The 27,208-nt window shown below is 43.4% G+C and overlaps 2 protein-coding genes and 10 non-coding genes across 13 annotated transcripts in view; 11 read left to right on the forward strand and 1 right to left on the reverse strand.

The window, feature by feature from the left end:
• Positions 1 to 19: 19 nt before the first annotated feature.
• nkiras2 (NFKB inhibitor interacting Ras-like 2) lies at positions 20 to 2,888 on the forward strand. Its single transcript, XM_086055106.1, has 4 exons — positions 20 to 56; positions 337 to 446; positions 901 to 1,142; positions 1,277 to 2,888. Exons 2-4 carry the CDS (start codon positions 353 to 355, stop codon positions 1,517 to 1,519), a joined length of 579 nt encoding a protein of 192 aa, XP_085911232.1. The 5' UTR covers positions 20 to 56; positions 337 to 352; the 3' UTR covers positions 1,520 to 2,888.
• A 4,774-nt stretch (positions 2,889 to 7,662) lies between these two features.
• Positions 7,663 to 27,208, reverse strand: part of znf385c (zinc finger protein 385C) — a 78,762-nt gene continuing 59,216 nt past the window's right edge. For both annotated transcript variants that reach the window (XM_086056726.1, XM_086056728.1), the window contains 8 exons: positions 25,349 to 25,491; positions 22,438 to 22,548; positions 16,219 to 16,405; positions 12,221 to 12,568; positions 11,856 to 12,043; positions 10,989 to 11,084; positions 9,772 to 9,861; positions 7,663 to 8,559 (listed from right to left, as the gene is read on the reverse strand). In XM_086056726.1, coding sequence (XP_085912852.1) covers positions 8,320 to 8,559; positions 9,772 to 9,861; positions 10,989 to 11,084; positions 11,856 to 12,043; positions 12,221 to 12,568; positions 16,219 to 16,405; positions 22,438 to 22,548; positions 25,349 to 25,491 — 1,403 coding nt within the window. In that variant the 3' untranslated portion in view covers positions 7,663 to 8,319. The remainder of the gene's footprint in view (positions 8,560 to 9,771; positions 9,862 to 10,988; positions 11,085 to 11,855; positions 12,044 to 12,220; positions 12,569 to 16,218; positions 16,406 to 22,437; positions 22,549 to 25,348; positions 25,492 to 27,208) is intronic.
• On the forward strand, positions 17,375 to 17,446 carry trnat-cgu (transfer RNA threonine (anticodon CGU)). The gene has a single exon. It is a non-coding gene; the product is annotated as a tRNA-Thr (tRNA).
• Positions 17,653 to 17,724, forward strand: trnat-cgu (transfer RNA threonine (anticodon CGU)). The gene has a single exon. It is a non-coding gene; the product is annotated as a tRNA-Thr (tRNA).
• Positions 17,923 to 17,994, forward strand: trnat-cgu (transfer RNA threonine (anticodon CGU)). Its single transcript has one exon. It is a non-coding gene; the product is annotated as a tRNA-Thr (tRNA).
• trnat-cgu (transfer RNA threonine (anticodon CGU)) lies at positions 18,199 to 18,270 on the forward strand. Its single transcript has one exon. It is a non-coding gene; the product is annotated as a tRNA-Thr (tRNA).
• On the forward strand, positions 18,477 to 18,548 carry trnat-cgu (transfer RNA threonine (anticodon CGU)). The gene has a single exon. It is a non-coding gene; the product is annotated as a tRNA-Thr (tRNA).
• On the forward strand, positions 18,762 to 18,833 carry trnat-ugu (transfer RNA threonine (anticodon UGU)). The gene has a single exon. It is a non-coding gene; the product is annotated as a tRNA-Thr (tRNA).
• Positions 19,039 to 19,110, forward strand: trnat-ugu (transfer RNA threonine (anticodon UGU)). Its single transcript has one exon. It is a non-coding gene; the product is annotated as a tRNA-Thr (tRNA).
• Positions 19,321 to 19,392, forward strand: trnat-cgu (transfer RNA threonine (anticodon CGU)). Its single transcript has one exon. It is a non-coding gene; the product is annotated as a tRNA-Thr (tRNA).
• Positions 19,602 to 19,673, forward strand: trnat-cgu (transfer RNA threonine (anticodon CGU)). The gene has a single exon. It is a non-coding gene; the product is annotated as a tRNA-Thr (tRNA).
• trnat-cgu (transfer RNA threonine (anticodon CGU)) lies at positions 19,881 to 19,952 on the forward strand. The gene has a single exon. It is a non-coding gene; the product is annotated as a tRNA-Thr (tRNA).

Consider the following 27,208-nt stretch of genomic DNA (forward strand, 5'->3'; position numbering starts at 1 on the left):
GACTGGCACGCGCACCCCCATCTACGTCACTACGACTGTCACTTCCGGACTCAGAGGTAAGTGTAAACACACACACCTCTGCGCGTTCAAATGTTTATGTTTTGTGTTATGTTTGATATCAACTAGCACACTTTGGCGTATTTGGTTTCAAAGACACAATTTATTATGAGATGTTGATTTCGCGACATTAGCGATTCGCTATGTTACTGATGTGTGCAGCTCTGCGGAAGCTAAAGCTAAGCTAATTTGTTGTCACATTGAGGAGCTTATCGAGCGAGCCAACACCAAAGTTCTGTCGTGAAATGTTTATCAATCTTTTTTTTCGTCCGGGAGCAGAGAGAGGATCGTCGTCATGGGCAAAAGCTGCAAAGTGGTGGTGTGCGGCCAGGCTGCAGTTGGTAAAACGGCCGTGTTGGAGCAGCTACTGTACGCCAATCATGTCGCAGGTACTTACTCGTTATCAATTTTTGACAAGTTGTTTCTCGAGCAATCACTTTTCAATCAAGAGTTGAATTCTGTGCCTTTTCATCGTCGCCACTATTTCAGACTTGCGCATATTGTTCAGAAATAAACTAAATTTTATGAGCAGACCATACTTTTGCTTTCAGCTGCTCTTCTCCATAGTATAACCCAGCCGTCAAACTCTGGTTCAAAACACAATGATGATAAAATTGAAATTGCCGAATAATTGAATGTCCAGTGGCAACATTAAACTCTAAATGTAGAAAAATATCATTCTGGCCAGTCAGCTTAATGCACACAACATGTTAAGCAAGTGAAAGGATTCTGAACCATTTATAAAGTATTTGTGAAAGTGAGTGCAAATGGTTGTTTGTCTATGTGGCCTGCACTTAGCTGACAACCGTTTAAGTATGTACGCCGCCTCTTATTCCCTGTCAGGTTCCGAGCCCATGGAGACGCTGGAGGACATCTACATCGGCTCCATCGAAACCGACCGGGGCACCCGTGAGCAGGTGCGCTTCTACGACACCAGGGGGCTCCGCGACGGCATGGAGTTTCCCCGCCACTACTACAGCTTCGCCGATGGCTTCGTGCTGGTCTACAGCATCGACAGCAAGGAGTCCTTCAAGCGCATGGAGGCCCTCAAGAAGGATATCGACAGGCACAGAGATAAGAAGGAGGTATATTTTTACTTTGTGCATCACTATGTGCGTTTGTCTAGTCATGCCTCTATGAACCAGGAAGTGTAGCTTCACCATTAAAAGTGTATTTTAGACATGCAAAGTAAGCTGAAAAATACCGTGGCGCTGTGCAGGTGACCATTGTGGTCCTCGGCAACAAGCTGGACAAGCAGGAGGAGCGGCGTGTGGACGCCAACATGGCGCAGAACTGGGCCAAGAATGAGAAAGTGCGCCTGTGGGAGCTATCGGTGGCCGACCGCCGCACGCTTATCGAGCCCTTCGTGTACCTGGCCAGCAAAATGACACAGCCACAGAGCAAGTCCACCTTCCCGCTCAGCCGCAACAAGAACAAGGGCAGCGGGCCCACAGACGGCTGAAGACTGGACGAGCAGATATGCAACATACAGTCAAAAGGATTTGCCCTCTTCCTCTTTTTTTCTTCATTTTTTTTTTTTTTTATTACACATGTACAGTAAATGTTTCAGATAATCAAGCTTTTCAAGTAAGTACGTGATACGCCTTCTCCACTGGCACATTTGTTCTGTGACATTGAATTAATATATTCCCAACAGTCAATTTTCTTAATTTCCAAGCATTTTTTCTCGGCTATGCTGCTTTACATAAATGTATGTGGATTTTATATTTTCTGTCCAATCAAAATTTTGCCTCGTGTTGACATGTCAATCTAATCTGCCTAGGGCGTCCAGAATCAGTTGTGCTGGCTGATGTATTTTAAACTATTATATATAGTGGTGTCAGGATTTACGCTCTTTTTTTGAGGTGGGGGGGAAGAGCCACAATCTGAGTTAAAGTCAAACCTTAGATAAAGCTCGAGTGAAGTGGAGGTAGAAATAAGTCGCCTGTGCTCATTCAGCCATTTGTTGAACAGGATAACTAGTCAAATAAATACGCAAGGGCAAAATGAAAACACTCGCAAGGAGCATGGTGCTAGCGCAAACAAAATGCGTGACGACGGCTCCTTTTGTTGCTCACTAGGCCAAACCCACCTAAAACTTGCTTCGGCCAACTTTGACCATTAAAACACACCTGTAGCAATCTGCACACTGAAATACAGCATTTCTGAAATGTATGATATATTTTATTTAATTTGTATATTTTTGTTTGCGCTATTAGACAAATATTTACCATGAACTGCTCCAGATGATGGACGTGATGCATGCTGGCTGTTGTATTTCATATTTGTGTAATATTGAAGACTTCTTCACTGTAATTTTGGTGTGATAATGATATCACATTAAGTGTGATAAATATGCACACCAATAAAAAAAAAAGGAATCAAGGGGGCAAATCATTTTTCACATCGCAATTTTTGTTTTAGCATTCAGACTGTTAATTATGTCACTTTAACGGCCATCCTACATTTAAGAGCCATCATAGCAGGCATGCGGTTGATGGCGTACGGGAAAAATGACATCACCTGTCGTCGGGGAGATTTGTTACACGGTTTCGTTTCATTTGTTCTTAAATGACTCAATTGTTATGGACATTTGACATAAACTGAAGGAGTTTTATTGTTGAAGATGAAGGCCATGTACAATAATGCTGTCATTATAGCTATGTATGTATGTCTATAGCAACTCAATTTTGCATCTTTTTTTCAGGGACCAATTGGTTAAAATTTGTTTTTGTTATCGTAAATACTAGTCACATCCTTATAATTGAGTGCGTTAGTATCCTTTTAAACTGCATTTGTTTGCATTTTTAATAAACAAATGAGAAAATAAGTATTTGTGCTGAAATGCTGACGTGTCATATTTTCCTCACATATAAAGTAAATGTTTGATTTCAAGCTGTCCTTCAAGGCAACACTTGAAGTCTTGGATAGAATGAAACCCCAAAACACAAACAAACAAACAAAAACATTAATTCAATCACCATCCATCTGCTTGCCGGCTGCTGCCTTCAAGGATTATCTGAAATCAAAACGTTTTTGCATTTACATACACGGAAGATGGATGGATAATATAGGTGTTCCCTTCAGGGACAACTTGTGTGCTATCATAAATAACCATAAAAAATATTTATATTTTTTAAACATGTGAAAAATATTTAAATAAAAAATATGTGTATTTTTTATATTACTCTCGGGTGCTTTTGGAAATACACTCCAAGCTCGCTCTGCCTCTCCAAACACACCACTCCCAAAGTCGTAATAGGTGTTAGCGTGAACCTCTTGTCGTTGTTACTTAATTTGGCCAGCAGAGGGCGCACCGGTATTAGTCCTCAGTTCTTAGTACAGTATCACGAAACTGTTCAATTTCTATGCCATAAATTTCACTACCACAACCTCGATTTGAGGTGAGGATTTTATAGGGCATCCAACTAAACAATTTTACATTGATTGATTGACGAACACAAACAATTTGAACACACCCGTCAAAAGCAAATATGAACGATGCCATCCGGGAGCCATTTTAGGGCCTTCGGGGACACTGGGAGCGTTACACAAGGTCACAGATGTTAACGGAGTGAAAAATGACGCTCTGGTTCCGCAGTCGCGCTGGCTGCCTGCAAAGGTTAATAATGCCAGATGAGGAGAAAACCTCAAGTGGAACATTTATGAAGCGTTATATTATTACACACTGCGCAGTTCCTCAACTCCCTCTCCCACCCCCAACAGGGTGATTTCATCTAATATGTCCCATTTCTGTCATGTTCCTTTTTTTTTTTTTTTTTTCTTAATGGAGGTCATTTCACACTTTGTGCTATACTTATTGTATAGTCATACTAATGAAATCACGTTTATGATTTCAGTTTCAATGCAGCATGCTTTTATGACTGAATGTCTAAAAAAAGATTCAAATGAAAGAACAGAGTTTGGATATTATCATCACAGACGCTGACATCATCTTATTATTTGATAGATTTGCTGCTTTCTGCGTAAAAGCTTCAGTTGTGAAATAAAAGTGTTTGTATCAGAGCCGGAGAATGTGGGATGTGCGTAATCCTGTTCTATGTGTGCCAGATGATTACTTGTAGAGGCGGTGAAGATAAAGAAGAAGATAACATGATTGATCCATTGTGCCTGGTAAGGGCATCGAGATGTCCTCAGTGTTGGTCCCCGCTGGAGGGCTGCACCACACACGCAGGCACACACACAAACACTTCAGACTAATATAATTGTTGCCTTAATGTTGCCTTAAGGGACAATCTGGAATAATATCAACCACATAACAACCAAACAATTGTTAAATTACTACACATTCATTTGAGTTCAGGTGGTACCTTCAGGGCGTCTGAAATTAAAAAGTTCCTTACACAACAACTTTAAATAAAATCACATAACTTCTGAACGATTGTTTAATATTCCCAAAACGGTTTACTCTGTCTATCTATGTGTTGCTGTTATGGACAGTCCAAAACCATAGACCTGAATTATGTCGGGTGTTTCAGGGACAGTCTGAAATCCGAAATCATCAGTTTCCCCCTCTGATTTCGGACAGTCCCCGAAGGCGACAGGAGGCTTATTAAAATGTATAGTTAGGCTAAATATTTAAGAACGTTAGAAACAATCAGTCAGTTGTTACGTGGGAAAAGCTGTGATTTCCAACTGTCTTTGAAGGCAGAACTACAGTATATGTAATTATATCTACAGCTGTTGCGTAAAGAACACTACGATTTTTTTACTGTCTCTGAAGGCAACTGGGTAGTGAGATGAAAAGCTACATGAAATATTTGAAGACTTTACAAACAACCCCTCAGCTGATTTGTGAGGAAAGCTCACAAATAGTTACTTTTGTTGTGTGGGTAAACCTACGATTTTAGATTTTCCCTGAAGGCAACACCTGACACATATACACACACACAAATCCATGATGAGCATTTAAGAAGTTCTAAAAGCTTTTTTTATTTCCCAAAAATCCATCAGGTACAAGCTCTCTTCACGTCATGTCCCGCTTGTCGCCGTGACGATGGGTCGAGCGATACCCTGAACGTGGATGGATTGGTCGCAACCCGGTCACCCCTGAGAAGGCCTGGGACACTTTTGGATCTTTTTTTTTTTTGTTGTTGTCATTTCCCCCTTTAAAAAAAGGCCTTGTACTTAAAAAAAACAAAACAATAATAAACAATAACATGATCTAGTCTTCTATGGTACACATAACAATATTAACTCTGATAAAAGCTCTATACGTCCTCTATGGGGTTTGTTTCTACACTGAACCTCCACAAGACAGAGTGAGGCCGGCTGCTTTTGTTACGAAGAGGCGGGAGATGGCGGAGACTGGCTTTGTCACGACAGATGACACGCACATGGACGCATACACGCGCAAGCACACACCCACACACACACACGCACGCACACACACACACACAACTATACATATTGCACAATGAGAGAAAAATGCATAGGATGTGCTCCAGTATGTCACCGAGAGGAGGAGTCGCCGCCTCGTGATCGACGGACAGATGTGCATGGCGTGAGGAAAGTGGTCGCTATTGCTTTTAAATGTCAACCTTGTGATCACCTGATTTGTTTCTTTTGTATGTACGAAGCAGTTTTAAGGTGCTTTTTTTGGGCGGTTGCCATGGTTACACTGTGCTTTTGTTCCCTCCCACACGCCATGCAGCGGCTGTCGATCAAACCCTCCTCCTCTGCGTCGGTGGTCCGTTTGTCAAAGTGTGAAGTGTTCCGGCGGTTCGGGTGGTGCCGAATGGACACGAGGGGATCACCATGTGGACCCGCGAATGTCTCGGTAGAACATTTAAAAAAAACAAAGGGCATCAGGTGAAGCAGGGCTTTTCAAAGTGTGGGACAGTGAGCCTCCCCCAAGGAAAAAAACCCCAAAAACTCAGGCCGATGTCGGGGCTAAAAATTGAGACGTTTTGCCAATGTGAGCGTGAGCTTAGCAGAAAAAAAAGTGCTTTGCCTCACAAATACATTTGCTGATACAGCTGTAGTTGAAGTTAGCTCAGCGCATCTAAAGAAACAAACAAACAAAAAAACAATCTGTGTTTTTCTCAAGCTGCTTTGCCTTGTCCTTTGAAATCCTCTTGAAATTTTGTGTCTAGTGTTCCCGCTGCATATTCTTATTTCGCTAATCGCAAAGTCACCTCTCGGCAGATGGTTTTTGGTTTTCGAAACCTATCCATTATTCACTACAAACATCACATTTGCTGTCTTTGTGCTCCCTGTCTTACATAAAAGTACGTTTTTTGGCAGCATGTTGTTGCACCTTGGTGGCAAGGAACTATGTTGAAGTGAGGGAAGACTCACCCTGACTAATACAAAAGTAGTGCTATGCCACCATCTTGTGGCATGTATAAGTGCTAATTTTTTTCGGTTAAGGTGTCTATTGCAGGTCCTATCCTCTGCGAATAGCAGGGGATTAGTTTATAGTTGTAGTTAAAATGAACTTACCTCAAAGTTAGCTTAGCACATTTAAAAGTTTAAAATGTTTAAAATGTTATTCTTTTATTTTACAGAAGCTGTTAAAATCCTTTGCTAAATCAATACTTTTGTCAACATATTTATAGCTTAAGTTGGTTAAGCACGTTTGGGAAAAACATTTTCATTTTTTTTCTCAAGTTGCTGACATCTTAAAACCTTTGGTTGACATAGCTGTAAATGAAGTTAGCGGAGCACACTAAAAATCCATTTGATGTATTTTTCCCAAGCTGCTACACCCCCCTAACAGATACATTTTTCTATATAGTGTGGCTAAAGTTTGCTTAGCTAAAGTTAGTTTTGCGGTTTAAAAAAATAAGATCATGATTTTTAAAGTCCTCTGTCTCACAAATCTGTGTAGTCTACACTGATGTAGCTGAAGTTAGCTTAACACATTTTCTTTATTTTGTTCAAGGTGCTGAAGTCCTTTGCCTCACAGATACTTTTGTCAATATCACTAAAGCTAAAGTAAGCTTAGTGGATTTGAAAAAAAAATCTGCTTTCATTGAAAAAATTATTTATTTTTCTAAAGCTGCCAACCCATCTTTAAGTCTGCGGCCAAAATGCAACTTTTTTCCATAAAGATGTAGCTGAAGTTAGCTTAGCACGTTTGAAAGAAATCCATTTCTTTCTTTTTCTCAAGCTGATGAAGTAATCTACTTCAGATACTTTTGTCCATGTAGTTCCAGCAGAATTTAGTGCATTTCAAAAAGAAAAAAAAAATCTTTGTCTATATTAAAGCGGAAGTCAACCCAAACATATTTTTTTCAAGAATATGTTTCCACCAGGCCCACTATTTGAAACACGGCATTCTGATTAATTTTGCGTTTGTGGAATATAAGTTAAGCAGCAAAATGCACTCGTTTTTAGCCATCTCTAGGGGCGGCCATTTTGTCTTCTGTCGACTGAAAATGACATCACAACTGCTCACACCGACCAATCACGGCTAAGATTCAGAGAACAGATCATTCGTGATTGGTTGTTGTGAGCATTAGTGATGTCATTTTCAGTCGACAGAAGACAAAATGCCACTCTCAGAGATGGCTAAAAACGAGTGCATTTTGCTGCTTAATTTATATTCCACAAACGCAAAATTAATCAGAATGCCGTGTTTCAACTAGTGGGAGTGCTGGGAACATATTCTTGAAAAACTATGTTTGGGTTAACTTCCGCTTTAAGATACTGTTTCCCCTCTCCTTTGCCTCACAAATACTTTTGTCTATACACATGGCTAAAGCTAGCTTAGCACATTTAAAAAAGAAAAATCATGTTTGCTTTAATTTTGTCAACCTGTGACTTCATCTACTTTGAATTCTTGACTCACAGTGTCTACGGTGCAGCTGAAGTTATCTTAGCACAAAAACATATTTTATGTCTTCATTTTTCTCAAGCTGTCTCACCTCCTCCTTAGAAGTTCTTACCTCTAAAATACTTTTGTCCATATTGAATCTACATTTTCTTTGTAGTTGCCAAGCTGCTGAGGTTCTCTGTCTCACGCTTTGAAAAGCGCTCAAGTAAAGGGAGCTTATCTTAAACGTACAGCTAGACTCGTCTACGAAACGACACGGTAACAGCTGTAAAACCACCCGTCCCCCCCGCCCCGCCTACCCCGTTTAATGGCTATCAAAGCGGCCATCGCTCCCTCACCGGTGACCACCGGAACAGGAAGAAGGCGTGATGGGGGGCTCGCCATTCTTCCTTAAGACAAGCTGACTGCATAGTTTGGTCACACAGAGAGATGGGACACCAAGGGGAACACCAAGGGGGGCATTAGTAGGGGGAGAAGATAATGGGCGAATGCGCAGGCCGCAGAGGCCCCGGAGCGGGCCGGAAAAACGCGGGCCCCAGGAAGGGCGTCTGTATGAAGGCGGCGGCGGCGGCGGCGCCCATCGGGTGGCGCAACGCCAGAGGGTTGGCGGCCACCGTGCACAGGGTGGGCGGCGCGAGGGGGCCGGGCAGGTAGCCCGCGGTCAAGCTCTTGGTCAGCTGCTTCTGCAAGGCCAGTTTGGTCTGGAGAAGACACAAGAGCAACACACAGAGGACATGTTTTACTCTGTAAACATGCGGCCCCCCTCCCACTCGACCAACTTGCACTAGGGACACACGTAAAAGAATAATGGCACTGCTGAAACATACACTCACATACTGTATGTATGTTATCTTCATTCAGTAAAAACATGAATGGCCTCTTCAAATCAATGCTGTCATTGTTGAAGGCACAAAGGTGTCATTTCATTTAATGGATCGCATGGCTTGTTTCCATGACATCGTTTTTAGCACCAAATGGATAAAAACGAGAGTCGTTTTGCTTGTTTGTTTCTATGGCGACAGTATTTTGAAGCCTGCCAGCTAATAGCAAACAATCAAAGCTACACCTCTCACCTTTGCACAGGTGTAAATGTCCAAATATTATGATGTTTCATAAGTTGGCACTTATCTCACATCTCCACTTCACACTTCAGCAAAGTGAGCATCAAAGTAGGAATGTCCAAAATCGGGCCTGGAGGCCATTTCTGACTGGCAGCTGGTTTTGGCAGGCTACATCGTATAATGGGGAAGATTTTAAAAAAAATAATAGTTTAACACATTTTTTTAAACGTTTATTTATTTTGTAAATCCCATCCCTTTTACAAGATGTAGCCTGTGTTCCACCCCCGAAAAAACACACTTTTGTAATGTGTTTAACAAGAAAAACAACATGTACTATATAAAAACATACAATAATAAGAAATAAAATGAAAATAATTAAACAGTTTTTTGCAACATGTTGTACTTTAAATCGATAGCCATTGAGCTGCTTTTTCCTGACCGCCAAGAGGCAGTAAAGTACATTCGTACTATACTATTTGAAGATTTGGTGAAGAAAACACAAAGACACATCTAAGACGCAATAATATTAATCATTTTTCACAGAGCATAATTATATGGTCTGTATATATGTGATGCTGTTGAAATATTAGCTGTTTAAAGGTTCACAACTACCATCTATGGCGTTTTGCGACACGCGTTAGCATTAAGCTAGCCGACTTTTGAGTTTAAGAGCAAATTTTCCTGTTGTCTGCACCCTTGACAAATGTTTCCTGCCAGATTATTTTCCTTGCATTTTCCATGTAGGAACTGTATTGAATTTGTCCTCCACGCATGGCAAAGCAAAGTGAGCTTTTCTGTTTCCTGCAGTGGATCCCAAGGGGGAGGCCCCCCCCCCGGCCCCGGCCCACTGACCTGCGATGAGAACGTGGTGAGGCTGTAGTGGCTCAAAGCTTTCTTCATGGCCGACACAGCCGTGCCCGCACAGCCGCTCCATCGCATGTTCTGTGGGGGCACTCGGGTCAGTACAGCGGCGATACAACCACACAACCACAGGCTGCAGGGGACTAAACTACAGACCATTGGTTCTCATTTGACAAGTTACGCTTTCCTGCTTAGAATCTGATTCATTATTATTATCACTTGGCATTTAACCTTCCATCCTTCCTCCCTTGTTTTATTCCTTAGTTCCATACTTCTTTTCAAACCATCCTTGCTTTTCATCTCTCTCTTCCTCTTCCTCCTTTCAGACCATCCTTGTTTCCTTCCCTTCCATTCCTTCTTTTCTTCCTCTGATCCATCCTTGCTCCTTCTCTCTTGCGTTCCTTCGCGCCATCCTTATTTCGTTCCTCCCTTCCAACCCTCTTGGCCTTCTTCCCATCCTAGTTTCCATCCATCAATTTTGCTCTTTCATTCCTCCCCTTCTTTCTTTCTTTCAGCCTCCTACTTTCCTTCCTTCCCATCCTCCCTCCCTTCCAACCATACAGTACCATCCATGTATCCTTCTTTCCTCCCTTTCACACTATCCTTGGTTCTTTCCATCATTCCCGACCTTGCAGCCTTCCTTCCCTATTGCCTGTCGCTTTCTTCCTTTCAAACCATCAGTTTCCTTTCTTTGTGCGTTTAATCCTTCCTTTCCACCCCCCTCCTCCCTTCCATCCTCATTTGCTTTGTTCCTTCTACCCTTCCTCCTTTCCTTTCTGCCTTTCCTTCCCGCAATCCTCGCTTCCTTTCATACTATCGACCCTCTCTCATACATCCTGGTTTTCTTCCTTTTTTCATCCATGTTTATTTACTTCTTTCATCCATCATTCCTTTCATACAATCCTGCCCTTCCTACCCACAGCTTTCCTTCCTTTTGTACCATCCTTGATTCCTTCCTTCCATCCGTTAAAACATCCTCGCTTCCTTGCATCCCTCCTTCATTTCACACATCCTTGTTTCCTTCCATTCTTCCTTCCGTTATTACATACTTATTTCCTTTGTTGTCATCCTTCCTTCCTAATATTCCTATCCTACACTTCTATCCTTTTTTAATTCCATCTTCCCTCCTTCCCATCCTTCCTTCAATAATTACACACTCACAGACACACACCCAACACACACACACACGTGGAGTCTGTTGTGCTCACCGCTAAGCTGGTCTGCTGGCTCTTACTGTGTGTGGTAAATTTGGGCTTGGGAGGTTTTCCAGCCATTCGATCCTTGTGCCGCCTGCTGTTCATGTGCTGAAAAAAAAAAAAAGCAAAACATAAGGATAGTCAGCATCTGTTCCCCTAACATCGTCATCATCAGCGTCTTCATCTTGCGTATGAACAATGCAGAGTGTTGACTGAAGCATATACAAATCGCTTTCTGCCTGGCTAACCTTCCCTGCTCTCAGGGGAGGAACGCTTCTGTGTAATCGCGGTGGAAATGGGAGAATATGATCACAATGGCCGAACTGTGACTCAGCAATTCTCTATGGTAAGAAAACATCTACAGTGCATCGCCACGTGTATTCTAGGCCACTGTTTGTACAGAAGCTGACAAATTTGCTGGAGTCCTTTATTATTTCAGTGGTCAGGGCTTCAAATTAACCTTTCAAACAAAATTTTGCATTTCAAAACAAGATTCAACCCGAGGCTAGGCTTTCAAATTAGGATTTGAACCCTGGATTAGCGTTTCAAACCAAGATTAAATTTTCAAAGTAGGGTTTTAAGACTGCGTGAGGGTTTCAAAGAAGGGTCAGTGTTTCAAATTAGGGTTTCAAGACAGATTTATGGTTCCAAAGTAGAGCTTTCAGTCAGGTTAAAGGTTTCATGTTCAAGGCCTGTTTTAAGGTTACAAACAAGGCCTCGGGTTTCAAACTAGAGTTTCGGTTTTAAATGTCTGTGTTTCAGCAGTGGTACAGCAACTCAATGTATTTTTTAGCTTCTAGTATGTCGCCAAGTGATGACATACTGCACTTATGCTTATGTTGGACACCTGTAGGCCCGGCTAGTACGTTTGCGTCTCACCTGGCTGAGTTGCGTCTCTGAGTTGACAAAGATCTCGCACACTTCGCATTGGAAGCTCTTGTTGGACACGCTCAGGCTGCCTTTGCTAGCCAGCCTCTTGCTCTTATAGCTGGCGCGAGCCGCCGCCATCTTGCCGCGGCGGCGGGGCAGCACGGTCTGACCCTCCAGCATCAGCTTGTGCTTCGTACCTGATGGGCAAAACATGATGAACGCAATCAGATGGACGCATTCAGAAGGCTCCAAAAGGGACGGACAAAAGGAGATGGACACACAGGACAATCACAAGCGGACCAGACGGCCACAATGAAATGGACACAATCAGATCACAACCAGCAAATTCTATAATCATTATTTCAAGTCCATACCGCTGTTGTGGGCTTCCAGCTGCGAGGTGGAGTTCATTGTCACTTTGCAGACGGGACAGTGGAGGTGCGCTTTGCTCTTCTTGCCGTCCTCGTCTGCCTGGACCTCTACATCTGCGCCGGACGTCTCAGCCTGGTCGCCCAAGCCAGCGGCCTCCACAGCTTCGACGGAATCCGTCGCCTCTGGGCCACCGGAGTCCGAAGCCGCCTCGGAGAGCCGCGAGGATGGCGAGACCTGCACCGGGGAGAGCGCCGCCAGCTCATCGGACACAGGCGTCAGCATCTCCGAGCTCCTGGGACTCTCCTCCATTTTGACATCGAGAGAGGATGCTTCCAGGTCCGAATGAAGGCCTGCAGGAACATAAAAAGAAGCTGAACGTTAGCATTGACCACGCACAAGACGTTGGGAAAACCAAGACTTGAATGAGTTTAGGTTGAGTCAAGTCCAAAACTTTGACAAGCATAGACCGGGTTCAGACCAACATTTTGATGGGTTGAGACTGAGTCAAGTCCAAGACGTTTGTGATTAATATTTAGTGGAAACTAGACAAAATCTGTAGGGCAAATCAAGTCTTTGAAGTCCCACTGGAAAAAACAAAAATGTACCTAAAATGGCAGCTTCAAACTACAGTGGCAGAATCCCTTTGTCTTTCCAGGCATGGCTTCTACAGACTTTTTTGTTGGATTACTCATGATAGGCACGCCTACCAAATTTTATGTTGCTAAGTCAAACTGGCAGCGGGGGCCGAATTTTTCAGCGCAATTTATTTGAGTGTCCCGTTCCATGACTAGTCATCAAACTGCCTCATGATGAAAAAAAAATTGTTGCGTATAATTGCCTAAAAATTGGAAAGAATTGACATCTCTTGGACAAGTAAAGAAAGTCTTTGAAGGAGTCCTGACAATGGGCAACGGGAGTCTAACGTGGCCATGTCAAACTAAAATGGAAGACTTCCTGTATGTTTTGGGGTATGGCTTCTTGAGACTTTTTTATAGCTCTACTCATGATTGATATGCCTACCTAAGTTCAGGTAGCTCACTGAAAATGGCTGCGGGAGCTAAATGTTCAAGGGTCCTAATGTCTATATTCTAGTACTTCACTCTTGAGTGTCAATATAAACAAACATGTCACCTGCCTCCCTGGCTACACATTACACATCTCTTCTTCATCACTCGTGGGACTTGGACACTTCACCCCCAGGGCAACCGAGTCCGACTTCTGCCCAATGCTTTCATTTCATTTTTAGCTCTTCCTCCTTTTCCGCTATTGATTTTTCCTTCTCTACCCCTGAGTAAATTCATCACTGGAGATAAGCAGTGTAACCGCCACAGAAAATGAACCTATCGAGGAGCGAGATTACAGCGTAATGAGAGTGGTCCCCCCCTGGGAGGATTCAAGATTCTCTGTGGGATCGCAACTGGAGAAGCCTCCTGAGCGGTAGTGATAGCGATCCATGGATTAAGCAAGTGGCGCTCTTAAATTCTTAAGGAACTTAATTTCTCAGAAGAAACTTGCAAAGTTTCAAGTGTTGGATAAAAAAGAAAAGGCACTTCTAAATTGGACAAAGCCCCAGACAATCATACTGAAGGCTCACTCATCCCGCAGTTTTGAAATAAATCTGGGCTTGAAATGGACATTTGGCTACATTTTCTGGATTGACTGAAAATGATCATTTTCAGACAAATTAAATGAAATTGGGTACCTTCCCGCGACACTCCTGGTGGATATGCGCCATGGGTTAAGATCAGCTGATGTCATTGATATTTGTCAACTGTCGGTTTGTGAAGCCCTTTGGGACTCGTTTGTGATTAAGGGCTATATAAATAAATTTGATTTGTCATTGCCCCCAAAAACTGATCTTAAGTGCTTCATAGGATGATGGTGTGGCCTGCCAACAAAGGCCCTTTTAATGCAGTCTTGCCGATTGGTATTAGTGGCATGATGTACGCCGATGCTGTGACAAGGTACATTAAAAGCACCTCTGTGGTTCGGCAGATATCCTTTCTACTCAAATCTTAAGTCTGGTTAAGGATGCAGAGGACTGCTTGACTTTCCATTGTGTAAATTACTTGACTCCAAGTCTCTTGACTGAGTGATAAAGCCTCGTCTCAATCGATGGTGACAGAGATGCTCAGCCGCAAGCGAAAAATCCGTGGCAAGTGTTGATGCTGCTAAATAAACAGAATCTTTCATGAGTGCCAGCGTGTCCCAGGGCTTGGCGATGGGTCGCGGACACACCGGCCAGATTGGCAAACTGTCAGCGCGAAGAGCAGGCGATTGGCAAGCGCCGGCGGGGCCTCGGAAGAGTGCGATCGTTTAAGGATCTCCGGATCAATGTTGCACAAGCGTTCTGTCCTTTTTTCTCTCTAAAGCAACACAAAAATGAATCCGCACTTGAACAGTTCTACTAAAAGGCACATTGTGAAAACATGGTGGATTGATCTGGTTGATGTCGAGCATTATTATGTTAGTTAGTGATCCGAGGAGGTGACGAAAAGATTACAATGAAATTATCATTAGCGCAGACTTGCCGCCACAAGTCAATCAAAGATGACTGTGATTGATACTTGTCATCATCGCCGTCTCCGGGGGGACAACGCCTCCTTCCCGCCCTCCCCCGCCGTCGCTCACTCGCCTGCCAACACTTTGTCGCTTTTGATGTCTCCTCTTGAATGGTGACATGAAGATTTGAATCACATGAGCGCATGTCAGTCACCATAAACAGATTTTAGACTTCGATGACTCACTTCTATATGTATTTTATTTTTTACAATATAAATGTGTATTTAATCGAAATAATCTTGGTCAGCTGTGCAATCTTGGCAGCGCCTAGTTTTTGGACATTTGGGGGAAATGAACAGCTAATTTCCTTTGAAATAGCTCTGACAGACAACCTGAAAAGATTTTTTCCTGCCAACATTAGGGATTTAACGGCAAAGAGAAATTGAAGTGATTTATGTGGACATGGCGTCCAAATGCGAAAAAGCTCAGTCTGTCAGCAATTAGCAGGTAACGTCACTTGGATGATGAGGCGGTCGATGATGTCCGTGAATTGGAGCTGTTTAGAGGAGCAGGTGTGTTATTGGCTACTGGTGTTCATTACAGGCTGGCAAAATGGAGCTGGCTGCCTGGCAGTGGCTCGCGCGGCCGCATTTCAATTTCACGTCGAGCCAATCACGCAATTATCGTCGTCATAAGAGCATAACAACGAGCTTATCGACTTCCTCTCTGGCGCTTTGCCACGCCATCATCTCCATCTTTTAATTCAGCCTTCATTTGTTTTTCCCAGTGCGCCCCAAATATTAACTTCAGAGTGTCATCTTGTCCACCTTGTCCTTTCTCAAGGAGACTTCTGCCTGCTCTTTTACCTTCACATCATTTCCTCTCTGATGTTCGCACTTGGTCAGAGCGAAACAGTTATATCTGGAAGCGAGCAGCAGAGGATGCGATTCGTTCAGACCCGACTAGTCCGCTGCCTAGTCGTGCGCGTTTAGCTACAGTATAAAAAAGAAAGAAAGCGACAGACAAGAGGGGGGGTTTGAATTATACCTAAAAACAATAGAAAACAATCAGCGGATATGCGAACACGTGGTTGCCGAACTGCAAATATGCGGGGGTCAACTGTATTTACAGACACTATTGGTTAACTCTCTGCCGTTGATGTTAATATTCATCAACTATAATCCAACCGTACTTCCACCGACATACCGTATGTATCAAGTACGTTTTTTTAACAAGTAGGCGCGGTAGAGGGCCTCGCCTTTCTTCTCTGTGAAATTTATGTTTGAAACCCACTGTAATGACTAACAGATCCCTGTAGATGGAGGCGTTGCTCGCTTTGTATTTGGGACCAGCACAGCTTTTGAATAGAAGATAAAGATAGGAAGTGAATCTGGGTAAAAGCAATGTTAACATGCTGAAAGTCCGACAAGTTTAGGCATCTCTCACTTGAACAGAGTATGTATATAAGTCTCCCTCACTCCAGACAATTCTTACATACTTGTTCCCTCCTCTGAGCTGGGGTCCGCGACAGGGGGCGGAGCCACAACTTCCGACAACTTGGTCCTGTCTCGCTCCCTCCCGCCGGACGAGGCCTCGCCGGCCCGCCGCTGCCTGTTCTTCTGCGCCTCGATAGCTTTGATCTTACGTGTGTGCTTGTGGCCCTTATAGTGAGCCTCCGCCTGGTTCTGCAGCACAGCCAGAGAGAGAAAGAGAGTACACAGTTTAGTCAGACAGGAGAATTTTAATCGATGTAATATCTTTGCGGGGGGGAAAAAAAGCAAGAGATCTGTACGTGTGGGCCATGTAAAGAATGCGCATTGTGAATGGCAGTCTGTTCCCGCCCGATAACGGCGGTGGCACGCCGGGAGGCCAGAGGTATAATTGCATATGAAATACGCAGCAAGAGCACAGAACTATAGCCTATCAATGTGCACAGCGAGAGGCCCGCCCCTCAATGCCGCACACACTCACACACACTGAAGTAAATTGTGACTGCTCACATCTTAATCAGAGTAAAGACTAGTCCAATCAGAAGAAATCGATAAGAGATTGCTATGTGGAAGCTGAAAGAAAATTTGAGGACACTGTGAATACCGGTGCATTATGCGAATAAACTTTTTTGTTCAATGTTAATTATTTTCAATTTAATGCAATTTTTATTTGAATTAATCATTTTGCTTTTGAATATATATGAATATAAATGTTTTTTTCAACTTTATAAATGTAATAGTTTAAAAAAATACATTTTTTTCATTTCAATTTAAATTCTTTCCAGACACACACAAAACACACACTGCTCATGGCTCATTGTAAAGCAAAGTACCCCCTTGTGAGGACAGGTCCACGGTGGGGAAAGACCATCTTTGCCTTTGGAGTCGCATAACTTGTTTCATGCCATAGTGTACTTTATCTTTGAGTGATTTGGAATTCAATATGGTTTTTGCTCAAGCCTCATCATGATGTCCTGTCAGACTGCAGCAGATCTTACCTTTTAGTCACATGAGCAGAGGCCAAGTCATAGGGTCATTGGTCTCACAAACTGAAAATCAAGGCTTTGTTCCCCCCTTTTGAGTGAGTTGGAGCGATGAGTAATTCAAGCGCAAGCTGATCATAACCTAATGAGAGATTTCAGCAAATTTCGCATTCAGGAGACAGGTGCAGTGGCCAAGTGGTAAGGCGTCGGTCTCGTAAGCCGAAGATCATGGGTTCAATCCTCATCTGTACCTTTGCATGAATTGCTCTTCAATGGCACTGTTCTGTGCTTTGTCTTGCAAGTCCAAGCAAATCTCTTTTTGGGGCAGTAGTAATGTGTGGGTCGAGAAAACCAACGGCCTTAGGTTCAACCTCTGTCCGTCCCTTTGAATGATTTAAAGCAATTTGCAGGTTGATCATAACGTAACAAGTCTTCAGGAAATCTCACCCACAGGATACAGGTGCAGTGGCCAAGTGGTAAGGCGTCGGTCTCGTAAACCGAAGATCATGGGTTCAACCCCCATCTGTACCTCTGAAAGGATTGTAGTTCAGCGTTACTAAGCTGTGTGTTGTCCTGCAAGACCCAGGCAAATGCCTTTTTGGGGCACCAGTGAAGTGTCGGTCAAGAAACCAACAATCGTTTCAAACTCTGTCTGTCCCTTTGAATGATTTGGAGCAGGCTGATCAAAATGTAACGAGAGACTTCAGCAAATCTAACTCGTAAGACACAGGTGCAGTGGCCAAGTGGTAAGGCGTCGGTCTCGTAAACCGAAGATCATGGGTTCAATCCCCATCTGTACCTTTGAAGGCATTGCAGGTCAATGGTATTGATTTGTGCTTTGTCTTGCAAGACCAACGCAAATCTCTTCTTGGGGCAGGAGTGAAGTGTGGGTCAAGAAACCAGCAATCACTTCAACCTCTGTCTGTCCCTTTGTATGATTTTGATCAATTTGGAATTCAGGCTAATGTAACGAGAGACTTCAGCAAATCGCACTAACAGGACACAGGTGCAGTGGCCAAGTGGTAAGGTGTCGGTCTCGTAAACCGAAGATCATGGGTTCAACCCCCATCTGCACCTCTGAAAGGATTGTAGTACAACGTTACTGATCTGTATGTTGTCTTGCAAGACCAAAGCAAATCTCTTTTTGGGGCAGTAGTGAAGTGTGGGTCAATAAACCAACGACCATCGGTTCAACCTCTCTCTGTCCCTTTGAATGATTTGCAGCAATTTTTCAGGCTGATCATAATATAACGATAAACTTCAGCAAATATCTGCAGGACACAGGTGCAGTGGCCAAGTGGTAAGGCGTCGGTCTCGTAAACCGAAGATCGTGGGTTCAACCCCCATCTACACCTCTGAAAGGATTGTAGTACAACGGTACTGATCTGTATGTTGTCTTGCAAGACCAAAGCAAATCTCTTTTTGGGGCAGCAGTGAAGTGTGGGTCAATAAACCAACGACCATCGGTTCAACCTCTGTCTGTCCCTTTGAATGATTTGGAGCAAATTTGAATTCAGGCTGATCATAATGTAACGAGAGACTTCAGCAAATCTCACTTGTAGGACACAGGTGCAGTGGCCAAGTGGTAAGGTGTCGGTCTTGTAAACCGAAGATCATGGGTTCAACCCCCATCTGTACCTCTGAAAGGATTGTGTTTCAGTACTGATCTGTGTGTTGTCTTGCAAAACCAAAGCAAGTCTCTTTTGGGGCAGTAGTAAAGTGTGGGTCTAGTAAACCGAGAATCGGTTCAACCTCTGTCTGTCTATTTGAATGATTTGGAGCACTTTGCATCAGGTTTATCATGACGTAATTAGAGACTTCAGCAAATCTCACATGCAGAAGACAGGTGCAGTGGCCAAGTGGTAAGGCGTTGGTCTTGTAAACCAAAGATTGTGGGTTCAACCCCCATCTGTACCTCTGAAAAGATTGCAGTGCAACCGTACTCATCTGTATGTTGTCTTGCAAGACCAAAGCAAATCTCTTTTTGGGGCAGCAGTGAAGTGTGGGTCAATAAACCAACGACCATCGGTTCAACCTCTGTCTGTCCCTTTGAATGATTTGGAGCAATTTGTTCAGGTTTATCATAACGTAATTAGAGACTTCAGCAAATCTCGCATGCAACAGACTGGTGCAGTGGCCAAGTGGTAAGGCGTCGGTCTCGTAAACCGAAGATCATGGGTTCAACCCCCATCTGTACCTCTGAAAGGGCTGTAGTTCAACGGTACTGATCTGTGTGCTGTCTTGCAAGACCGAAGCAAATCTCTTTTTGGGGCAGTAATGAAGTGTGGGTCAATAAACCAACGACCATCGGTTCAACCTCTGTCTGTCCCTTTGAATGATTTGGAGCCGTTTTTCAGGCTGATCATAATATAACGAGAGACTTCAGCAAATATCACTGGCAGGGCACAGGTACAGTGGCCAAGTGGTAAGGCATTGGACTCGTAAACCAAAGATTGTGGGTTCAACCCCCATCTGTACCTCTGAAGGGATTGCAGTTCAACGGTACTGATCTCTGTGCTCTCTTACAAGACTGAAGCAAATTGCTTTTTGGGGCAGTAGTGAAGTGTGGGTCTAGTAAACCAACGAGAATCGGTTCAACCTCTGTCTGTCCCTTTGAATCATTTGCAATCTTTCAGGCTGATCATAACATAACTAGAGACTTCAGCAAATCTCATGTGCAACAGACAGGTGCAGTGGCCAAGTGGTAAGGCGTCGGTCTCGTAAGCCGAAGATCATGGGTTCAACCCCCATCTGTACCTCTGAAAGGATTGTAGTGCAGCGGTACTGATCTGTTTGTTGTCTTGCAAGACTGAAGCAAATCTCTTTTTGGGGCAGGTGCAGTGGTAAAGTAATGAAGTGCGGGTCTAGTAAACCAATGACAATGGCTTCAACCCGTCTGACGCTTTGAATGAGATGGACCAGTTTGGAATTCCTCAGGCTGATCATAACAGGAGACTTCAGCAAATCTCACCCACAAGAGACAGGTGCAGTGGCCAAATGGTAGGGCGTCGGTCTTGTAAACCAAACACCGCGTGTTCAACCGCCATCTGTACCTCTAAAAGAAATGCAATTCACCGGGAGTGTTCTATACATTGTCTTGCAAGACAGCAACGTGTGGTCTAGTCAACTGCTGACCATGGGTTCGACCCCCATCAGCCCCTTTGAATTAGTTGGATCCCCACATCTCCTTTTCATTAAAGCCTGGTCAGAATATCAGGAGAGACCTCAGAAAAATTCAAGTGCTGTTGACCGATGCAGTGAATAAGTGGTAAGGTGTCTTGTAAACCAAAGAATTACAAACTCCCATCTATACCTTCGATATGCAATAATTTAAATGTCAACATCTTTTTCGGATGTTGTTGTTCTTTTCTTGCATCATCATGATGTGACACGAGGCCTTAGCAAACCTCTACTTATTCAAAAGTAGCAGTAGCACTGCTAAGGTGTGGGTCTTGTAAATTAGAGATTGAGGTTTCGTACGCCATCTGTTGTGCCTTTAAGTGACTGGGTGCAATTTGGAGCTCAATTGTTTTTTTGTTTTTTTTAAATGTTAATTTTGTACCATGGAACATCTTGGAATTTAATGGATCGCGTTTGGTCTTTTTGACTGTTTTCGTGTAAGCCATTCGAAAATATTGAGAGGTGCAATGAACAAGGCATCAGTCTCATAAGAAAAAGATCGTGGTTTGGAGTCCAATTGGGCCTTTGAATAATTTGGAATTCAACGGCAACATCAGCATCAGCAGCAGTGCTTGTAGGATGTAATAACGAGTATGCTTTGCATGATGAAGAGGCCTATAAATAAAGTGGCTGTCACGGCCGAGCATGCTGTGACTAATGTGCTGTGAAAAGGCTTCAAACATTGCTGTGATGCGAGCAATTCTGCCGCCAGCTGAGTCTCCACGTAACCGGTGACACTTCCTCCCTAAACACTGACACTGATTGTCTCCAGCCAAAACACGAAGCAGTGCTACTTGATTTCACAAGCACCGTGCATTTTTATGTTGATGGCCAGTCTTTGTTGCTATAAATAACCACAGCCTGGTGATGTCCTCAAGCAAAAACAAACGGAATGCAAATAAATGTATGTTAAAAAGCCTGGGAGGACTTATGCATTGTGGGTAGAGACTAAATGTCAGAATCATAGCTATAAAGTCACTTCTTCATCTTTGGATGCTCCTGGTTCCTCAAGTGGACAATATATGTCATCCTATCTGTATCCGTTTCTTTAGATTCTCGTGTTTGCTCATTTTCCTTTCCTTTCCTATCCGAGCGAGATGACCTAGAAGTACTTGGAGGGATTATAAAGTAGGTACTACTGATCATTCTTTACCAAAGGAAAGGAAATGCATAATCTTTGTAGTCATCTTTATTTTATCTGTAGTTATCTGTAATTAGCTATCTTAGTTGTAGTGGACTACAACTGACAACAATGCTTAGTTGCAGATTGTTGCAAAAACGAGAAGTGGCTTCTAGACCTGGAAGATAAATGGTGAGGCTCCACAGTATGATTGGTGAGGGAAACTTCAATGACGGGACAAACAAAACGACTCTCCGGTTTCCGAAAACAACGTCTCACCACTTGGCCACTGCGCGAACACAACTAAATGTTCTTTCTGAAATTGCAATAGGGTGAATAGCTACATCTGGAAGAGGTTTCCCAAGCTTTTTACATACAGTGCATTTACGTCCGGTACGCATCTGTTAGGCCTGGAATCTTGGTCCAACAGACATACCTAAACTACACACAAACAGCATCAAAATGCTAAGTATCTTCTTCAAGGGGCTTGTGGGAGATTTGGGAGTTGAACCAGCAGAAAATGTTGCACCTTCTTCCTCTTTTGAAGATTTTATCACTGATGTCTGCCAGTTTGTTTATGTGCATATGCATGAAACGACCTGAGACATGTGACTCACTCCGTGTGTGCGTGTGTGTGTGTGTGTGTGAACGCTTCCTGCTGAGCCTGCTGATTGTTTCTGCTCGTGGCTGATAAACGGTGGCTCTCCCTGCTGTCTAATCCCTCGTGCCAAAACAACACAAAAAAAAACAAGGTCTGATAAAACACACACACAGAGTTTCTATATTTACAAGAAATCACAGTGCAAGTTGTGGACTGCTTGAAGGCAGAAAAAAATAAAAATAAAAGGTTCCCTGAGGCAAAGAGGTTCAGCTATTGCGTGTTAAATGTTGATTTGTTCTCGCTGTCCCACTGCAAATGCAACTGAAATGAAAAGTTTCCATACCGTGGAGTTAAAGCGCAGGTGGCAAATGTTGCAGGAGATGATCTGCTTCTTCTTGAGGGGGTGCGGGACGCCAAAGGTGTGATTGATCACTGCCTTCTGCACAGGGTCCATCTAAAGGAGAAACATCCAAAATCAATACGCTATCGATACAAAGGAGACCCTCAAAAATTGATGAAGAAACGGGTACATTACTAATTCTAAATGCTTACAAAGCCACAGTCACCGTGGCTGTCAGTATCAGGTGAGAATTGCTGAGGCCTGGCGTGAAACGACTGCAAAACCTTCGAACATTTTGGTAGAATCCGCGGTGTACAAGTTCAAGTTTACTCATCCAAAGGGCAATTAGGGTTCAAACCCATCATCTTCAGTTTAAGAGACTTAAAACTTTTGAGACTTAAAACTCTCACACCTTACTAGGTCTACTGGGGTCTTGTGTAAAATAATGACGTGAATGGAAGGTTCCGAAATACTTTGGCAGACTGTGGTTCAGCCGTATAATCATGAGTTTATAAGACCGCCATGCAACAGTTTCTAGCAGGAGAGCTTTGTTGAGGTCTTGTGGGAAATGATGATGGAAATGTCAAAATTTGAAATTCCAACATACACAAGTTCAGGTTTGCTTATCCAATGGCACGAACAGGCTATGGACCAGTGCCTTTCCACTTGTACACCACATCCAAAAACCCAAGGTTTGATTTCTATTATTTGGTGATATCACCATAACGTAATGCCTGACACCAAAACCGGCAACTTGGGTTGACTTTGTCTCGCCTTTCTGTTAGTACCAAAAAAATTCATGGCTTGATTAGCCAGTAGCAATGTTCACACAGGTCCAAGAAAGGTGGCAAATCCAAGGCTGTACAACACATCAGAATTAACACGAAATTTGAAAATATGACTATAAAAACAAACCAAAAAAAAACCAATGTTAAGAAATAAACTACTCTGACGATTACTGTATTTTTTCATGACTGCCACCTCACAGTGAAAGTGACTTTCTTCTTCCACGCCCGGCGTTCAAAGGCTCCGGCAGCTTGTGTGTCCGTATTTGTTTTAGGAATGTTCCCATTGTGTGTCCGCAGACATCCTGAGCCTACTCTGCTCTAAATGCCTCTTTTGTCTTCTCCATCCAGCCGCAGACAGACCTTCGTGTCCTGCCCAGCCTGCTCCGTGATGAGGTTTCAGAAGGGAGGGATGATAGGGAGGGTGTTTAGCTATAGAGACAGGTGCATCTATCTCCCTGCCTCCCCACCCCCCCCCCCCCTTTGCGAACTTCCAGGACAACATAACATGTTCCTCATCACGGAAGAGAAAAGCAGTTGAATGGAGCATGTGATTGATGCCACAGCTGCAGCCATCACACCGCCACCACGGAGATTCATCATCTCTTCCGGGGACTTAAGTGACACCCGCTTCGCGCTATTTGCACAGTTTGGCCATTTGCTTTTGATAAAGTTGGAGCTGTCCTTCAGCTCTTCCAACAGGCGAGACGTTTCCAGACAAGTGCTTCACTTTATTTACACATTGAAAGCAAAGTACAAATGAACACAATTTCCCTTCTAAGATCACCACAAATTACGGTGAAGCATATTTTTTTTTACTACAAATGGAATGAGGTAATTTATTCCGCTTGGCAAGGGCTGTAATCTGAGATTCAAGATTTTAGCTTTGTTTCTTCTTTCTGTAGCTAACATTCAACGATTAAAAAATGAATGATAGAACGATGAGCACAAATACAATTCCAGAAGTGAAAGTCAGCTATGTCATTTACTAACGGGGCTACTGACTATGAGCCATGCACAAAACACGAGCGTATAAATCATCCTATTTAACAGAGCTGGGCATTTTACGACAAATTTAGCGTCCGTCATCCGTCATTTGCTTTTTTTTCCGGGTTGAAAAAAAAGAGTTTAAACTATAGATCGTGTCCGTCAGCAATTCCGACTAAACTTCTAAACTTTTACAAGCAACTTTAGGTTCATTTGTCCAAAGGCACAATCAGGGGTTTAACACATGTCCTTTACTAGAGCGACACAGTACCATTTGACAATAACAACATTTTTCTACTTCTGCATGGCTCGTTTTTATGTTTGAGACAATTTGGGTCTTCCCACTGTCTCCTGAGACAAAACACCTCTGCCTTTGACATTGAACACACGAGGCCGCCGTGTATTCCACGGTGACCGATTCTCCGTAACGCTATGTGGGCGACGCTGGGGAGCCAAAAGCGCTGGAGGGAGTGGGCGGCGGCCAGCAAAACAACAGAGCTGGACACTTCACGCATGCATTTCTGTGGCTCATACACACACACACACACACACACACACTGTGTAGTCTGCCTTGCTTTCTGTGGCTGTGAGGGTGTAAAGTGGTTTATGTTTCATTTAGCTGCAGATGGATGCTCAGAGAGTGATGGAGGAGGAGAACACACACATAAATATACACAGGCCACACCTGGACACTACTCCAACTTTAAACCTGAATTATTCATAGCTAGAGCACTCAGAGTACAGACCTCCACCAAGGCTTTGTCACCTGTGAAATCATTCAGTCTAAGTGAGCTGTATTGGAGATTACTGGCTAAAATGACATCAAGCCTCAAAAAACCTTCATGCAAAAAGAATCATTTTTGGGTGAGTGTGCCCTTGTGGGAGGACGTATCGGCATAATAAATAAAGAATTGGAAAACAATCACCAGGTCTTTTAATTTGACACAAATCGATTGGGATTGTCGGCCATTGAATTTTGAAAGAGAAAGAAAAAATGTGCTACGGCACAATAAATACAGTGTTGGAAATCACTTGACAGTCACTTGATGTATGACACCAAAAACAAATCAGACCAACATGGACCTACTCGTGTATGAATGGAAATTAAATGGCAGTAAAAGGAGTTGCGTGACGCCACTCACTGTGTTGAAGTTGGGGAAGAGGCTGAGCGGCGAGGAGCCGTTGAGCCGGAACGGCAGCAGGTGCTTGAGGTCCAGCTGGGGCTGCAACGGCCGTCCCGCCACGGGCAGCGAGGCCAGAAGCGGCCCCCCCTGCCCCGACGTACCTGAACACCAAAGACGGTACCAGTAAGTTATTATTTTTAATGTGAAAAAATGTTTGAAGTAAGTGGAATCAAAAGAAATATCACGGCAGGCAAAGAATAAGTACATTTTGGCTTGATTTAAAATAATCTGGGTCCAATTTTTTTGCAGGGTTTGAGGCTCTGCTGCACCTGCAGCTGATGTCCAAAACACAGTGGCTCAGGTGGGAGCGCACCCCCACTGACCTACATGTACATACACACAAACTCATCATTTCATTACAGGCGCCAAGCTGCAAGGAGGTGCGGAGGTGGGCGGAAGTGGGAGGGGGAGGTATCGGATTTCAAATGGAGCTGGGATGAAGAGATTTCTAATTTTCCGCTTGGTCGCGTTTCAGTGCGCCGGTGCGCCGTGGCGGCGCGCAGGCATTTACACGAACGGCAGGATCAATCATCAGTGTCAGCCCCGGGTCAAAGGAAAAAGGGGGTTTGCATCGCTAGGTGATAACTTACAGCACAGACAAAAAAAAGCAATCAGTGACCTCACAATAAGAGGCAAAGGCAGGACAAAGTGCACCATTACAGGAAGGTACTTGGGAAAAATCTGATGAAAAAAAAAACTTTTTGCGTTCTTTTTTTTTTTTTTTAAAGTTCCGCTTCAGATGGTGTTTGAGAGCGATCCCCAGTTGCACGGATGCTGAAAAAAAAAGGCTCATGACACTCACACTTGTCAATGTCATGACAGTGTTCCCTAACCTTTACTGATCCAAGGCATATACTGTATACACATCTCACACAAATAAAACCGTCACAAAAGTATACAGTATGCGGTGGCCCCCCCACTATATCGAGGTTCATCGTTTGCTTACTTTGTAAAACTGAAAATGCTAAATTTCAAAAATATTTATTGCACATTTACTTACATTGAAGTCTCTGTATTGTGTTTTATTGCGTGCTTTTCACGAGCGGCTGCTCACGGGTGCGTCTTGAAGACCCCCCGGAGACCAATATTTTCTTGAATGGAATTTAAGGTGAATGTGTTTACTACAATAACTCAATGAAACGGCGGCATGTTGTTGACATGAATGCTCTTTTTTTTTTCTTTTTAGAAATGGAAGACACGCTGAGGGGAAAAAAGGAGCTCTGGAAGAAATCTTGAGTGAAATATGGGAACGTTCCACCCGACACAAGTCAATAAATTCAAAATCTACATCCGTTTTAATGCTGTTTCTTTTTATGTTATCAGTATTTTCAACATCGCATTAGGATCTTAGCGGCTTCCTCTGGTGTGTTACTGGCTTGGCAGACATGATGGAAGTCCCTACTGGTGCCTGTCTGACACCCGCAGACAACCTACAAAACTGTCTGCCAAGATCAGAGCAGAATTATATTCAATTTTACTGCGATAAATGCTAGGAAACACCCGTTTGTTTTCTTCCTGCAGTGGGACAACTACTTGGAACAGAGAGCAGAAAAATAACCTTGGACAATGAACCACATACTGCTGCACCAAGTCTTCCGCTATAGCCATTGTTATATGATACCCACTATGTACATATTTCCCACATCAGGCAATCAGACTGAGCCACAGACAGGAATCGTAAAAGAACGGCAGCAAGACTAGCAAGCAGCGTTGTATGTCGCAATACATGAACAATAAGAACACAACTGTGGAGTGACAACCACAAAAAAAAGTACACTATACAGTCTGTATATACTGTATAGGCAGATGTGATTGTGA

Source organism: Filicampus tigris, chromosome 16, assembly GCF_054856515.1.
Source record: "Filicampus tigris isolate MCC_2025a chromosome 16, RoL_Ftig_1.0, whole genome shotgun sequence".
In the NCBI taxonomy this organism is placed as follows: domain Eukaryota; kingdom Metazoa; phylum Chordata; class Actinopteri; order Syngnathiformes; family Syngnathidae; genus Filicampus; species Filicampus tigris.